General features: G+C 46.4%; 1 protein-coding gene across 4 annotated transcripts in view; it reads left to right on the top strand.

The window, feature by feature from the left end:
• VANGL1 (VANGL planar cell polarity protein 1) overlaps positions 1 to 16,977 on the top strand; it is a 59,632-nt gene that overhangs the window by 35,478 nt on the left and 7,177 nt on the right. For 2 of the 4 annotated variants that reach the window (XM_061410204.1, XM_061410212.1), the window contains exons 5-8: positions 8,640 to 8,773; positions 9,847 to 9,885; positions 10,207 to 10,339; positions 12,374 to 12,608. In XM_061410204.1, the coding sequence (XP_061266188.1) occupies positions 8,640 to 8,773; positions 9,847 to 9,885; positions 10,207 to 10,339; positions 12,374 to 12,608 (541 nt within the window). The remainder of the gene's footprint in view (positions 1 to 8,639; positions 8,774 to 9,846; positions 9,886 to 10,206; positions 10,340 to 12,373; positions 12,609 to 16,977) is intronic. The other 2 variants (XM_061410233.1, XM_061410222.1) reach the window with 1 other exon arrangement.

Raw genomic sequence — 16,977 nt, 5'->3', positions numbered from 1 at the left:
CCAGAAAGAGGCCTTCCTTGCTCCTCCTGGCTTCTGGCAGCTGCCTTCAGTCCTTGGTGCTCTTCCCCTGTGACCCCATTGCTCTTGTCGTAGCCACTTAGGAGGATTGTTGAACACCAGTCTGTTTCTGCCTGTGATGCTTTCTTCCATAAGGTTTGACCATCATTCATCTTTTAAGACTCAGCTCAGACTCGGTTCTGCCTTCTCTGTGGATCTTCACCTGAAACCCCTCCACTCAAATGCTCTGTCTCAGCCCCGGGTCACTCACTGTACTTACCTGTTCAGGTGGTTGTCATCATTGATGGGATTGTGAGCCCCATGAGGTGTCATTCACATCCATCCCAGAACTTGGGATTTAGTGGGTGTTCACAATTTCTATTAATACTTGCCTGTGGATGGAGTTGTGAAGGCTGGTCATTAAGATCCTTCTGAACGTCAGCGTCTATAGTTGGCTGGCAGGATAACGAAAACTGACCCTGAAAGGGGGCTTTGTGGATTTCACTCTGTGGTCAGAACACTGTCTGTCCAATGCCTTCCTGTTAGTGGGGTTTTTCTGTTGTTGCTGTTGTTCAGTCGCTAGGTCGTGTCTGCCTCTTGGCAACCCCATGGACTGCAGCACATCAGGCTCCCCCGTCCTTCACTATCTCCTGGAGTTTGCTTAAATTCACGTCCATTGAGTCATTGACTGGTTTGATCTACTTGCTGTCCAAGAGACTCTCAAGAGTCTTCTCCAGCACCACAGTCGGAAAGCATTATCAACAGCAAAGCTAGCGTTTGGGGCAATAGCATGTAAGAAATGCTTTCTTGTTTTTCACACACTGGGAAAGCTGTTTTTGTTGACAAGCTAAAGGAAGCAATTAACATTTGAAAAGAGGTGGCTAAAACCGGTGCAAGGCTTCCCCACCTGACCCTGTCAGACCCTTTCTCTTTGCTCTGGGAGAAGATTAAAGCTGCAAAGTGTGCCTCTGATGAGTGAGCTCTAAAGCCTTAATATTTCTGATTTTAATAGCATGTGCTAGATTAAGGAGATCAAACCAGTCAATCCTAAAGGAAATCAATCTTGAATATTCATTGGAAGGACTGATGCTGAAGCTGAAGCTCCAGTACTTTGGCATATTCATTGAAGGACTGATGCTGAAGCTCCAGTACTTTGGCCACCTGATGCCAAGAGCCAACTTATTGGAAAAGACCCTGATGCTGGGAAAGATTGAAGGCAGAAGGAAAAGGGGACTACAGAGGATGAGATGGTTGGATGGCATCATTGACTCAATGGACGTGACTTTGAGCAAACTCCGGGAGATGGTGAAGGACAGGGAAGCCTGGCATGCTGCAGTCCATGGGGTCACAAAGAGTTGGACACAACTGAGCGACTGAACAAAAACAACAAGATCAATTGCGGAAGTCCCAGTCAAATCCAAGGAAAAGTGAATGAACAGGAAATAGACAACTCTGTACTGGGTGTCGGGGGGGTGGCGCAGGGCAATGCTTTTTTTTTAACGTCTCAGACTCTTATCTGCAAAATAGGAAGGTTAAAAGGGAGATTTATGTCCACAATTGTTTTCTTCTTGTATTTGTTGGACACTCACAAGAAAAAGGGGCTTGGGTGTGGAAGGAAGTGGGTGGAGTGGGGGGGCGGGTGGCCAGTGGACCAGTGGGTAGAACTTAAAATAAGGTCATTTTAGTACAAAGTGAGAGTACATTTTCTTATCAAGCATAGGCTGAATGATTTCTGGGGTATTTTAAAGAGCCGGTGCTTGGATTGGAAGTTGGGACTAGATGGACTCTGATTTCTCTAATTCTTGAGTCTATGATTAGGTGGGTGAACACTGAAACTCTCTTCATTTCTAAAATGTTGTGGTTTGATGTAAGTAGAGATTGAGTCATGCTTTAATGTCCAGGAATGGGGTGAATATTTTAGCCAACAAACAACCCTACCCCTCGCTACAAAATACCCATATTCCTTAGTAATATGATAATGCTTTATGTTCATATAATCCTTTATAGTTTATAGACTCTTTCACTGGCAGGTTTTCATTTGCTCTTGTCAACAACCAAATGCAATAGTTGGTATTCTCGCTCCATCATCAGCCAGTAAACAGGCCAAAAAAGGGAAAATGACTTACGCAGTTCACAGAGCAACAGGATCAGAACTGGAATCCGGGCCCTCTGACTCCAAATCAGTGCATTGTCTACATTGTATACCAGGATGACTCCCTGAAGCTGTAGTTTTGATTTTTCAGAAAGCTGAGAGTTGGCAGCAAATACTGCATAAAAACAGAGAGTAGCCTGACTTTATAGTCTGAGTCCCTAAGGAAGACAGTACAGAGGGGACCGGTGTTCGTGGTGCCCACGTGTCGGCCCTTGATGGGAAGGGTCATCCAGGTGCACACAGGGGACAGATTGGCCCCCACAATAAACCTGGACATGTAAGCTCACGGTGCTACCATTCATGGCCATTTGCTTTAGGTCAGGACCTTAAAGTTTATTATCTCATTTAATCTTTAAAACAAACCTAAACCAGGCAGGCAACTTCCTCTTGGGAAAGAGGAAAGTGGAGGGCAGACTCTGAGTCTCCAACATTTTTCCTGACCTTAGTGCCAACTGTTGAAGTCTTAGGAAGTCATTGACTTTGGAATTGTCCCCATTGACATTTATGCTTATGAGACAATATACCATGGGTGACTCCAGTCCCAGGTCAGACCTGTATGTTTGGATCTGTCACTAGAATTTCTGACTAGCTGCCTGCACTGGGCTTGCACACGTCACTTCATTAACCTTTTAGTCATACATTTTATACAATTGAGCATGTTATAGGCTGTTCCCAGGTGGCACCAGTGGTAAAGAACCTGCCTGCCAGTTCAGGAGACGTAAGAGATGTGGGTTTGACCCCTGTGTTGGGAAGATCCCCTGGAGGAGGGCATAGCAACCCATTCCAGTATTCTTGCCTGGAGAATCCCATGGACAGAGGAGCCTGAAGGGCTACTGTCCATTAGGGTCTCAAAGAGTCAGACACAACTGAGCAACTTAGCATGCATGCGTACCATGTTACAGCGAGATTGTCTTATGGTGTTATAGTTTCATCTTACAGATGAAGAATCTGGGGTGGGGAGAAATGAGTTAATTTGTTCAAGGCCAGAGAATAATGGAAGAGTCAGGGGTCATGCTCTCTGGGTCCCAAGCCCGCACCATTTGAAGTGTGCATTCTTCTCCCCCTATCAGAGAGCATGTGGAGGCTGCAGAGGTGTAGATACACAGGACATGAATTTGGTTTTTTCAGAATTTATTTTTTGAAGGCATGTCTTTCAGAGTTTTATGAACTAAAATTCGAACTGTGTTCAGAGGTGCTTCTCTTGGTGTTTTAGAGATGTAGCATGTAGGTGGAGCTCTCTTCTCCATTGCCATGGCACTTGTGTGATGGTTATCACTGACACTGGAAGATGTTTTATGGCTGATTAGATGCAGCATTTCACATTCCACCTTCTTTGTCCTGAAAAGAATATAGGCCAGTAAGGCAAGGGTGAGTTGCAGATTCCACTGTGGATGTTGAATTCCCTCAGACATCTGTGCTGATCCATCGCTGCCCTGTCTTGTCCATGGGCTCACGTTTGGACCAAGTAGTGTTGGGGGGTTAACTTTCCCATTGGGAACGATATCGGCTACTTCTGGTCCTGATCATGGGTATTCCGTCGTCTATGTTGTCCTTTCCTAGGCCCATTTGGGATTCCTGTACTTGCTTTTTTCTCTTTAAGTTATTTTTTTAACTTTTGGCTGGTTCTTCATTGCTGCACGGGCTTTTCTCTAATTGCGGTGTGCGGGCTTTTCATCGCAGTGGCTTCTCGTGTTGCAGAGCACAGGCTCTAGGGCGCAAAGACTTTAGTAGTTGTGGCTCCTGGGCTCTAGGCTCAATAGTTGTGGTGTGAGATCTTCCTGAACCAGAGATCGAAACCCTGTCTTCCGCACTGGCAGGAGGAATCTTTACCCCTGAGCCACGAAGCCCGGTACTTGTGTCTTTACGTGCAGTGAATTTCTCTTACAAGCTGTGTGTATCTATGGGCTGTTTTCCCCATGTATATGCAGTCTGTGAAGACAGGTATTTCCCTGGGTAGTGACTTGGGAGGCTGTATTAAAATGCAGTAATTATTGAGCTCAGAGCTCCATATCTTGGGAAAGTGCTCCTTGCCATGAGGTTTTGGTGGAGCCCTGTCCACAATCAATCTGGACGTCAGGCTCCACCTGATGATTACAGGGTTTCCGCATGAGGACTGTTTAGCCAGGTTACTGCCTTTTGTCTCTGACTGTGATGGTGATAAGAGAGGCGGCACGTTTCTCACCAACTTGGTTTTTCTTGCCTCCCTCCTTCCCCTGAAATGATCTCGTCTGGAGACTGGGACTAGTTGAAGGGTTTGCTTTTGTTCATCTCTGAAACCCCTTTGCTTCTAAAACTCCATGGTTTTAGGAAATACATGCTCAGAATTGATCCTATACTTCTGGCAGGTCTGGGGTTTTCTCAGTGAGCAGGCTGGGCCAACGAGTACTGTGCACTGTGGGGAAGCCACAGAAGGTGTCTCCCTGTGCAGCGGGATAGGGGGAGATTTCACAGGCTTGCTGGAGAGACAGCCTAGCACTTGAGACTCTCCTGAGAGATTAGTGGGGTCCGGAGGGTTGGAAAGGTTTCCTGAAAGAAGTCAGCTCTCCTTCGGCCCTGCGAGATGCTACATTTGAAAGATGCTAAGGATGGTGCTAGTGGTTAAGAACCTGACTGCCAGTGCAGGAGATGGAAGAGACTCATGTTCGATTGCTCGGTCAGGAAGATCCCCTGGAGGATGGCATGACCACCCACACCAGTATTCTTGCCTGGAGAATCCCATGAACAGAAGAGCCTGGCTGTCTACAGTTCACAGGCTTGGACAGAGTCATACACAACTAAAGCGATTTAGCACGCACACAAGGAGCAGAGGCAGGTGGCTTCTGAACCCCCACACTGGCTGAGGACAGGGGGTGCTCCTGCATCCTGGCCTTGTGGGGCCATGACCTAGACCAATGCCAGGGTGCAGGGTATCCCCTCAGTAGGTGCATTAGTCATGGATTTCTTTTATCCTGGTTATCGAACAAACTCAACTAATCCAGAGCATGAATCAGGAGCCAGAATAGAAACGAAAAAAACTTCACATTTGGGGTTGAAATTGACATCAGACTGTTGTACTGGAGCGAGTGTCTCTTAGTCTGAGTAGAGCTCCTCACTCAGGTGCCTCAAAGCTCATTTTCTCTGTTTACCCTAACGTTGAAGGTGTACAGGGACAGAGGGTGATGGCCCGAGGCAGCGAGGTTAACAGCAACTAGGAATGACTTTGATAGCCAGTTGTGAGGGAGAACATAGAGAAGAACGTGGCATGGACGTGGGCACAGAGCTCCGCCCCCTAATGGGGTCTGACACCTCTGCTCTGATAAGCAGGCGGCACAGCCCAGTGCTTAATGCAAGTGATGATCATGCCGACTCGCCAGCAAGACTCCATTCATATATCACATAGTTTGCTGTCTTTGAAAAGATGAGGAAAGACAGACTGGATTTTAATCCAAATCTCAGCTTTGTGGGTTTTTTTTTTTTTTTTTCCATTTTAGCTTCCACTTTAGCTGTCACCTTGTGAGCAGGGGTTGGGGTGGGGATGGAGAGCAGGTCCACAGTTGCTTCTGGGGCTTTCTGGAGCCTCTGTTGAGACGGGGCTGGAGGAGGAGAATGCCACCTGTCCCGTGTTAGCTGTCTGGACCCTGAGCCCTCCCTAGGCTGCCTGGGGCTCTGGCATGACTCTGGCATGATGCTGGCTGTGGACTTGTCCAGCTTGGAGAGCATCATGCTGGAAGCCCCCTTCCCTAGCTGGGCATGGGCAGACACCCTTTCTCTGAGTGACATGGTAGTATGGGGGGCAGAGAGGTTGGAAAATATGGCACCGAGCTCCAGTCCAGCCATTCCCTCTCCCCCTCCCAGGCCCCAGCTGAGTTAGTGTGATGATCTGGGCTCCTCCTTGTGGGCTAGCCGAACAAAAAAGCCAAACCCCTCAACCACAGAGGGTTTGCTTTGAAGACAGGCCTGAGAATAACCAAGTTTTAAATCTTGATCAGGGGAATACTTCTGTGCTGGAAGTATTCCTGGAATCCAGGCCTCTTGAGATGTGTCTGTGTCAGCACAGGAGTGTGGGGTGGAGTGGTCTGCAAGCCGAGAATCTGTGTGTGTGAACAGATCTGTGTCTGTGTGGAGGGGCTCCTCATCTCTAAAAAGCCCAGAGACTTTGGAAAAGCAGCACCTGGGCAGGGGGACGAGGTACACAGGAGCTCCGGAGCGTTTGTCTATGACGAGTGACCAGGTCAGTCTAGGATGGAGCAGGTGTGCCGAAGCAGCACGTGCCCTGCCTCTGGTGGAAGGAGTGACAGGGAGGAGGCTGACCATGCTGAACCAGGGATCTGCTGGGCAGGGGCATCTGTGGAAGTTGGGAAGTCTTCTGCACAAACATCTGTGACACACAAACCTCAAGGCCACTTGACTTCCTCAGGAAGCCCACCCAGGTGCCCACCCAAGTCCTGGGTGGTTAGAAGCCCTCCTCTGTGCTTCCTCGGCTCCTGTGCATTCCAGTTGGTGGTCACAGAGCTTCCTTTCCACTTCCATCAGCAAGGAGAAGCTCCTCCCACCCTATCTTTGCATTCCCAGGACTTTACTGAGGCAGGTACTTAAATATGAACATGATGAGTGGGCGACTGAGAAACGAAATGACTAGGGCTTTTGAATGTGGGTTTGCTCTTAGGAATCTTATTCTTCTGTTACTGGAAGTTGATCTTGCCACTTCTCCACAGCCCTGCATGAATGTGCATATCTAGGTTGATACTAAGCCTGGACTGAATGCAGATCACAGATCAAGGTCCTGTGTGGGGATATGAGTCAGAAAGTACTGCTGTGACTCAGCCCTCAAGGAGGTTAGCTGATTGACGTCTAGACTGTTTTTCAATTCCCATGTTAAACTCTGGGGACACGACCCCAAGGGGAGCAGAGGACTAGATTGACAGTGTCAAACTGATAGGTTAGGGGCTCTCTTGTCTTGGTGTGAAGATCCCTGAGCCAGTTGGAGAGGTGTAGCAGGCAATGGAATCCTCTAGGAATTAAAGGCAGTTGTGTCCTGGTGCCCCGGCTATTGTAAATAATCCTTATAAGCGCATCTACTTCAGCGGCGAAGAGTCTGCCTTCGATGCCAGAGCTGCAGGAGACTTGAGTTCGATCCCTGGGTTGGGAAGATCCCCTGGAGGAGGAAATGGCAACCCACTCCAGTATTCTGGCCTGGAGAATGGACAGAGGAGCCTGGTGGGCAAAAGTCCATAGCGTCTCAAAGAGTCGGACACGACTGAAGTGACTTAACACAAGCACTTAGGAGGGAACCAGAAAGACAAACATAAAGGGCAGAATACAAATAACTGTGGAGTTTAGCATACCAGTGGTTAGTGAATGTCTAAGAGACCTGGAGAGGTTGGTACATACGTACACTGTCCTACAGTGGCCACACATCTGGGAGAAGGAGCACATGTTAGAGGCTGGAGATCCAGATTGAAGTTCCAATGCTGCTGTTTGGCAGTTGTTATCCTGCCTGCAGGTCATAGATTTTTGAGCCTTGGTTTTCTTCCCTTGAATGATTGTGAGTGTCAGGTGAGATGAGGTATGTAAAATCCCTGGCTGTGTTGGTATAGGTCACTCTTTGGGGAGTGTCCCGCATCTGTGACCAAGAACCTGTTCTTTTGCGACTGATACCGAGGATGGGTGCCCCAGAGCCCCTACCCAACCCTGCCACCTCTTCTCTGCTCCTCCACTACTTGCAGAGGGGCCAAGCAAAGGACGGATTAGAGATCTCAGGACACTGGCAGGGAGAGTCCCCTTCACATACCTTCTTGGAGGGACAGAGGCGGCAACTCATGGAGCTGGAGGACTTGCAGACCAAGAACAAGGGAGGTCTCAGCTGAGACCTCAGGGGAGGGAAAAGGGTCTTACTTCCTCTGAAAGAGAGCGTTCTCGCAGGCCTGGGATGGGTGGGACTAAGAGAAGGAGGTGTCTGCAGCTAGCATCTTTCCAGTGCATCTGCTCTGTGCAGGTGTTGTCTGAGCTATAGGAAACTGAAAACCCTACCTTCCTTCCCCTGGGGGCAATGAGGTGTATGTGGAGACACTGCTGTGGAACCTGAGAAACTTAGTCTATTCTCTGTAGCTCTTAATCTATACTCAGTAGCTCTGAGGCCATCTGTAAGTCTCTTGACCTTTTGGGGGGTCCTTAGTTTGCTCTTCTGTAAACTGGAAAAATGAGGCTAGTTCTGTGTAGTCTAAACAGATCTAAATGAGAAGTTGTAACATTCCCTTCTCACCTGCTGGCTACATTTGATGTGGCTAATGATGTGGCCTGGGAGAAGACATAGAATCCAGTGGACGATGGGGCTTAGTTTTGTCTTTAAATTTTCATCCTGGAGACAAAAGATGTGGTGAAACCCAGGAGCCTTCTGTATGAGGCTATCTTTGGTGTTTTATTAGTTTACCTGACTCCAAAATATGATTTTTTTTTTTCACATAGGAGCTACTGGGGAAAAAACTGCATTAATTTTACCTTCTTTTCTCAGTATCCAGCGAGCAGCATTGGTGGTTCTGGAAAATTACTATAAAGATTTCACCATCTATAACCCCAACCTCCTAACAGCCTCCAAATTCCGAGCAGCCAAGCACATGGCCGGGCTGAAAGTCTACAACGTAGATGGTATGTGCCTTGAAGTGGTGTCTCTGGTGGATGTGGGAGCAGGTGCAGAACTGCATAGATTAAATTCTGTTCCATTTGGTTCTGTTCCTCTCACAGTTTGCCTTTATGGTACATGCTCATGTCAGAACAATTTTTTCTTTTCCTCTTTTTTTCTTTTTTTTTGCTGGCAAACATATTTTTACAGAAATGTTGATTTACAGTCTACATGTGTGGGAGTTTCATTCATCTTGAGGTTTATGAAAACTACGTGATGTAGTTTTTCTGCCTCTTGCTGTGAACGTCATACATTGAAAGGTCATAGGAAAGGCTGCTTTTCAAAATTTGGATAAATTACCAGAAGATTCAGCTACCCCAGTCTGTTAAGACTCTAACTCCCAGTTCAAGCATCTGGTGAGGTTCTTACAGGCGTTTCTCAGTCCTGGCTGGGAGCTGGGGTTGAGTGGGTGGAGGGAGGCCAGAGGCGAGGGTGGGGACATCAGAGCTGTGTTTCAGGCCATCAGATGGGTAAGTGCAAGAAACACGACACCTTGGGTCAGGGCAAGAGCTTTGCAGCCTAGAAGAGGATCACGTTGTGAACAAGTCCAGTAATTTAGAGGTGGTGTCAGTTTGGGTGACAATATCCTGCCTGATTTTTTTTTTTATCCTTTTGGCTACATGAGATGTTCACTCTCTTGTGAATCCTAAAGGATTGGTAAATTTCACCTGTGATCTGAAAACTTAGTGCAGAATCCCATTAGCCAGCCAAGCCATTAAGTAGATACTACATAAGAAAGCATGCTATCTGCCTTGTCCTTCTGAAAAGTTCAGGCGATCCATGGTCAGGGCTATGAGACCAGGAATTCTAGGTCTTTATTAATGAACATGACATTTTGCAAGCCCCAAGCATGGGTCTTTTCTGTAACACTTGTGGTTACCATGACACTCCAGCGGGAGCATGGTCATTGTCTCTGTGGGCATTGACTCTTCAGCAGGAGCATGGTCAGTGTCTCTGGGCGTTGACTCTTTTCTCTGTCCTTTTCTCCCCATCCCTTTCATTCTCTCCCATTGTCTCATCGCTGAAATGCATGTTCCAGCTGCTCTGATGGCCAAACTGGAACTTCCTGTGACAGATGGTAAATAACATCTTCAGCACACTCTGTTATTATGGGTCAGCATTTTAATTGTCAAGTGTTTTTCATCTCCTATGGAGTTTTTTTTTTTTTTTCCATTTCCATTCATCAGATTGGGGTTTCAGGAGACTGCCTTCTTCTTGTGAGCATTTTGAGCACAGAGCAGGGGTCATGTTCATCTTTCTGGGAGGTTACCTTTGGGATTTGTATATGGGCTTCACAGGGGTTGGGCAGACGGTACTGACAGCCTGTAGACTTGTTTTCTGCTGTATCTCACCCCAAGGCATTAAAACTGTCCTTCCTCCACCGTCCTTTCCCCCAAAGGCCCCAGTAACAATGCCACTGGTCAGTCCCGGGCGATGATCGCCGCAGCTGCTCGGCGCAGGGACTCGAGTCACAATGAGTTGTATTACGAGGAGGCGGAACATGAGCGGCGGGTGAAGAAGCGGAGAGCAAGGTACACTGCCCAGCCCCCACACCAGCACCCTGACCAGACTTTCTTTTTGAATGTACACCGACTCTTTTTATTAAATTTATTTTACTGAAATGTAGTTGATTTACAATGTCATGTTAATTTCTACTGTATAGCAAAGTGATTCTTATACATACACAGACATTCTTCTTCGTATTTTTTCTGTTATGGTTTATCATGAGATTTTGAATATAGTTTCCTGTGCCATTCAATGGGACCTTGTTGTTTATCCATCCTACATATAATGTGCATGCGTGTTAAGTCGCTCCAGTCATGTCTGACTCTGCGACCCTATGGACTGTAGCCTGCCAGGCTCCTCTGTCCATGGGGTTCTCCAGGCCAGAATACTGGAGTGGGTTGCCATCCCCTCTTCCAGGTTCAGTTCAGTCCAAGGGAATCTTCACAAACCAAGGGATCAAACTGGGTCTCCTGCCCTGAGGCGGATTCTTTATCTTCTGAGCCAACAGGGAAGTCTTCCTACATATAATCAGTTCAGTCGCTCAGTTGTGTCTGACTCTTTGTGATCCCATGAATCGCAGCACGCCAGGCCTCCCTATCCAACACCAACTCCCGGAGTTCACTCAGACTCACGTCCATCGAGTCAGTGATGCCATCCAGCCATCTCATCCTCTGTCATCCCCTTCTCCTCTTGCCCCCAATCCCTCCCAGCATCAGAGTCTTTTCCAATGAGTCAACTCTTTGCATGAGGTGGCCAAAGTACTGGAGTTTCAGCTTTAGCATCATTCCTTCCAAAGAAATCCCAGGGTTGATCTCCTTCAGAATGGACTGGTTGGATCTCCTTGCACTCCAAGGGACTCTCAAGAGTCTTCTCCAACACCACAGTTCAAAAGCATCAATTCTTCGGCGCTCAGCTTTCTTCACAGTCCAACTCTCACATCCATACATGACCACAGGAAAAACCATAGCCTTGACTAGACGGACCTTTGTTGGCAAAGTAATGTCTCTGCTTTTGTATATTCTATCTAGGTTGGTCATAACTTTCCTTCCAAGGAGTAAGCGTCTTTTAATTTCATGGCTGCAGTCACCATCTGCAGTGATTTTGCAGCCCAAAAAAATAAAGTCTGACACTTTATTATCCTACATATAATAGTTTGCATGTAATCTCAAACTCCCCATCTGTCCCTCATCTACCTCCCTCCCTCCCTCCCTCCCTTTTGGCAATCAAAAGTCTGTTCTCTTAAGACTTTGTTTTTTTTTAACCAGACTGAAATTTCAGTTTATAAACACAACCTGCTTGGGCCTTTGGAGGGAATCTCGCTCCAGTGTTTCTCAAATTTTAGTATGCAAAAGCATCACCAGGAGGACTTGTTAAAACATAGGTCTCAGGTTCCGGCCCCACCCTCAAAGGTTACTTACTTTCCAGTAGGTCTAGAGTGGGGCCCACCCAAGAATTTACATTTCTTAAAAATTCCCAACTGATGATGAAGCTGCTGGCCTTCTGCCCACACTTTAACTGGCCCGCCCTCTATCCCCAGGCCCTTGCTGGTTTTCAAGAGCTGATCACTTTAGCTGAAGTGGACAAAGATGGTTTTCATCGTATGTGCTGCCTTCCTTCATTGTTCCCTGGGGCTGCTGGTGTGGGCGGCCAGATGGAGAGGATGCAGCTCTAGTTCTCCATAAAGCTGCTTCTGTACCATGAGCCACCCCTCAGTGCATGCAGAATCTTTTGTAGCCACAGTTTGAGGGGCCTTAAAACTCTTTTCATCTCACCCTTCGTTGTAGTGAGTCTCCCAAGCAAATTAGTGGCAGAATTGAGATTAGGAGTCATCTCTGCAGTCCACTCTTCTTCCTCCTCACCCAGGAGCCCCCATTCCGCATATTACTTTTGCCTTTGTCTTCCTTTCCCCTTCCCTCACCTCACTATTGTCTGGGGTGACGCCTGAGGATGGGAGCCTTGGGCCAGCTGGCTGCCGACTAGGAGTCCTCCTCCCACATCCTGTGTGACTCTGTTCTCAAGCCCCGCACTGCTGTCTGAGTACCATGTTTCATCGCCTCCAGGCTGGTGGTCGCAGTGGAGGAGGCCTTCATCCACATCCAGCGTCTCCAGGCTGAGGAGCAGCAGAAAGCCCCAGGGGAGGTGATGGACCCCAGGGAGGCTGCCCAAGCCATCTTCCCGTCCATGGCCCGGGCTCTGCAGAAGTACCTGCGTACCACTCGGCAGCAGAACTACCACAGCATGGAGAGCATTCTGCAGCACCTGGCCTTCTGCATCACCCACAGCATGACCCCAAAGGTGCGTCTGGGCGCCGAGCTTGCAAGTCCCATTTTAGGGTGTTGTCAGGAATGATAAAATCAAAGGTTTCTCTAAAGCACCCACTGATAAGAGTTAATGTTTCTTGCTTATTTTGTTATTTTGGTGCAGTTGGGTTTTTTTTATTTCTTTTAAAAAAAATTTATTAATTTCTTAGTGAAGGATAATTGCTTTACAGAATTGTGTTGGTTTCTGCCAAACATCAACATGAATCAGCCATAGGTATACATATGTCCCCTCCCTATTAAACCTCCCTCCCCATCCCCCCCCCAGGTAGTTAGAGAGTCCCAGTTTGAGTTCCCTGAGTCATAGAGCAAATTCCCATTGGCTGTCTGTTTTACATACGATAATGTGTGTTTTCACGTTACTCTCTCCATACATCCCACCCTCCTTCCCAGGTACATTTGTTCTTTAAATGTGCCTTTGAATTGAAGGCTTCTGGATTCAAGCAGAGGAAAGACGTGCACTTAGAGACAGCCCTGGTAGTAATTCAGGGTACTCTGTGTATCCTGGGCCTGAGCTGATTTGTTCTAACCTGGCACCTCCCTCAACTAGTGGGAAACCTTGGGCCAAGAGCTTAATGGCTCTGTGCCTCAGTTTCCCAGTCTGTAAGTTGGGGATAATACTAATGTCTACCTCATGGGGTTGCTGTGAGAACTAAAAGAGTTCGTTCCTGTGAAGTGCTTAAAACAGGATCTGTCATAATGTAAGGACCAAATAGCCATTATCATCAGGGGTAGAAACCATACTCTCACTTTGGTGTTTTGGCTGTTGGGGGGTTAGTTTTACTAAGTGATCTTCTGGACCATTATGACATGAGCACACTTTTGGGGATGATGCAAAAACAGCCATGTGTCTAATAGAGGGCCGTGGCCAAGGAGGCAGAATAAAGTGTTTGCCAATGACCTCTTCAAACAAGTGGATTCAGATTGTGACTCCACCACCTAATTGGTTTGTGACTTTGCCTAAATTACTCTACACTTGTTCCCTCTTTTATAAAATGGAGATAATAATAGTATCTACCTGATAGGATCATTGGATGAGAATTATATTAAATATGGCAGCACGACATGTAAGTCATGTGGTAAAGAGTAAATGAGCTTGGCATACGGTTTGCATGTAACACTGGTAGTGATATTATTGGTATAAAGACCTGTTTTCATACATTGCCCCATTACATATACAGCTGCTGGTTGCACTGTCACTAATGTTATCAAACCCTAGGAAAGCAATATGGAGATATTCAGTAAGAAGCCATAACATTTTCCATAGTCTTTGGTTCACTAATCCCCCTCCTAGGAAAAGGACTTAGCACAGTCAGCGATACACACTAATGTATATGTGGATTATTTTGCAAAATACTCTTTATTAGCTCCAAACTGGAAATAACTTAAAAACAGAACAGTGGCTTACAAATTATGGTATATCGCCTCTTAAAATGTGGAAGAATCTATTAGAATATTAAGTTACAAAAATTTTGTATTACATACAAAAATGTATGAACACTGTGGTTGCATGTGAGTCTGCCTATGCAGAGGGATAGCGCATACCACATAGAATGGAAGTGGTTATTTTCCTTTTTCCTCAAGGTTTTTAAGTTTACTGGTTGCTTTCTTTCTCACTAAAAAAAAAAGTATACTGTTCCAAATTAAAACTAATAATCTTTATATAAAAATCCAAACATTAAAGAGAAGTGTAATATACGAAGTTTTCATCCCTGCCGCCTAGACAGTTCTTACTAATATAAAGAATGGGTTTATATTCTTTCAGGTATGTGTGCGCTTAAAGCAGAAATGAACAAAACAACAAAAAAAGGAAATGGGAATCTCATCCCATATAGGTATAGCTTGGAAACTTGGTTTTTTCACTTAAAGCTGTTCTTGGCTGGCTTTCCCTGTCAGTACTTCCCCATCTCTTCTTGTCGTTACAGATTTCCCTCATTCCCTTTAATAGCTGTGTCCTGTTCCACTGAATACCATGGTTTGTTTAACGGATGGCCTACTAATGCACATTTGGATTAAGATCTTTCGTTAGTCTAAACTAGGGGTTGGTGGTTTTCGTTAATCGAGTTTTATTGGGACACAACCACACCCTTTTGTTTACAGATTGTGTACCACTGTTTTCTCTCCACTGCGGCTGAGTCGAGTAGTTACGACAGTGTGTGCCTTGTGAAGCCAAAAATATTTACATTTAAAGGAAAGTTTGCCAGCCCTGTGTCTAAACAATGTTGCAATGAATCTCTCCTTTTTTTACATATGTTTTCATGCATATATGCAAGTATTTCTGAGAGATCACTATCTAGTAGAGGAATAGCTGGATCAAAGGTACAGATCTTGCCAAATTATCCTTCTAAGGGGTATTACTGTTTTATATTTCTGCCCATAGGATGTGAGACTGTTTATTTGTTTATCCCCCCACACACACTTGACAGCGTTGGGTGTTATAATTCTTTTTTACTCATGCTCATCTAAGAGCATGATGCTTCCCAGCTGGTGCTAGTGGTAAAGAACCTGCCTGTGTAAGAGATGCGGGTTTGATCCCTGGGTTGGGATGATGCTCTGGAGGAGTGCATGGCAACCCACTCCAGTATTCTAGCTTGGAGAATCCCATGGACAGTGGAGCCTGACAGGCTACAGTCCATAGTTTTGCGAAGAATCAGACACAACTAAAGTGACTTAGCATGCATGCATCTAAGAGGAGGGAAATACATTGTTTTACTATTTGAATTCATATTTCTTTAACTATGGGCTTCCCTGGTGGCTAGGATGGTAAAGAATCTGCCTGCAATGCAGAAGACCTGGGTTTGATCCCTGGATTGGAAAGATCCCCTGGAGAAGGACATGGCAATCCACTCCAGTGTTCTTGCCTGGAGAATCCCATGGACAGAGGAGCCTGGCAGGCTACAGTCCATGGGATCGCAAAGAGTCAGATATAACTGAGCAACTAACACTTTCACTTTTCTTTAACTATTAATGTGATAGAGTATCTTTGCATATCTTATTTCTATTTTATGAGTTATCTTCTTAGTTTCATTTCTCTGTTTCTTTTCCTTATGATTCATAAAAACTTTTTTTTTTTTTTGGCCGTGCTGCACAGCCTGTGGGATCTTAGTTTTCCAACCAGGGATTGAACCAGGGGCGGGCAGTGAAAGCACCACGTCCTAACCACTGGACTGCTGGGGAATTTCCATATGAGAACTAATTTTATACGAGTGTGTGTTATAGTAGAGGCACAGCTGTCCTTTCTGCCTCAGAATATATACTTACAGGTAGGAATATTGTATCTGGCAGCAGTAAGGTATGGATGAAGAGGACACCACTTTGTTTAGGACCAGAGTGATGTATCCTAATATTTTCTATCTATATCCCTGGTTTGTTCATTTTTCTTTCTCACAGATCAAACAATATATTTATTGGTGTAACACACATGCAGTCGAGCCTCCAGCATATGCCAGACACATGGGAAATTCGTATTGAAAAAATAAAATAGTTCCTGCCCTCCAGGAGAGGATAGTTTAGTGAGGGGCTCAGACAAGCAGTCAGCGGTAATTGTTCAGAAAGTAGAATATCACAAGGGAGTCATGCCCATGATTATAGGCACTTACAGGAGGACATATTCACCTCTCTGAGAGGCTCAGCGAGCAGTTTGAGAAAATTTGAAGAGCCAGGAGGAATTTTCTGAAGGACGACATTCAGCAGGAGGAACGGCAGATGTCAAGGGGAGTATCCCACCCGTGGAGCTCAGCGCTCCTGGAGCCTCGGGCTTGGGCGGGGAGGTGGACGTGGGACCTGGCCAGCCCTTGGATTACCACATGCATACTTCATCCAAAATCAAATAACCATCCTGATCTTGCACCATGAGATGGTTCAGGTTAACCACTTGGTCCTCACAGCCGTTCTGTGCATTACTGCTGCCATCTGCTCCACTCACACAGAGGTTAAACGGCGTGTCCAAAGGCACATAGCAGTGAATGCAGAGCATACATTTTTGTGTGAGCAGGTACATCCCTGTATTTCTTCCACTCACATTGCTAGAATGCTTCTCTGTGCCTGGCACCTGCCCTGAGGAGCTCTCAGGATGGGAGGAGACCAACCTATGAACAGGTACAGGCCGAGGCATATGCCATGGGGCCCGGGCCCTTGGATGGGGCTGGTGCCTTAGCCACAGCTTACATGGGTACCAGCCACCCCACCTTCCTCGCACTTGTGCTTACCACTGTCTGCACCCCGTGGCTGGAGAGTGAGAAAGTCAGGAAGCCTTCTCCCCCCCAGCAAAGGACTCTGTTGTGCAGGTCTGATGGAATTGCTACATAATCAGCCGGGCTGTCCCGGTCTGTTGGGAGGATGTTTTC

Source organism: Bos javanicus, chromosome 3 (genome assembly GCF_032452875.1).
Source record: "Bos javanicus breed banteng chromosome 3, ARS-OSU_banteng_1.0, whole genome shotgun sequence".
NCBI classification, from domain to species: domain Eukaryota; kingdom Metazoa; phylum Chordata; class Mammalia; order Artiodactyla; family Bovidae; genus Bos; species Bos javanicus.
The sequence above is the reverse complement of the archived record's forward strand: the minus strand, read 5'-3'. Positions and strand labels throughout refer to the sequence as shown.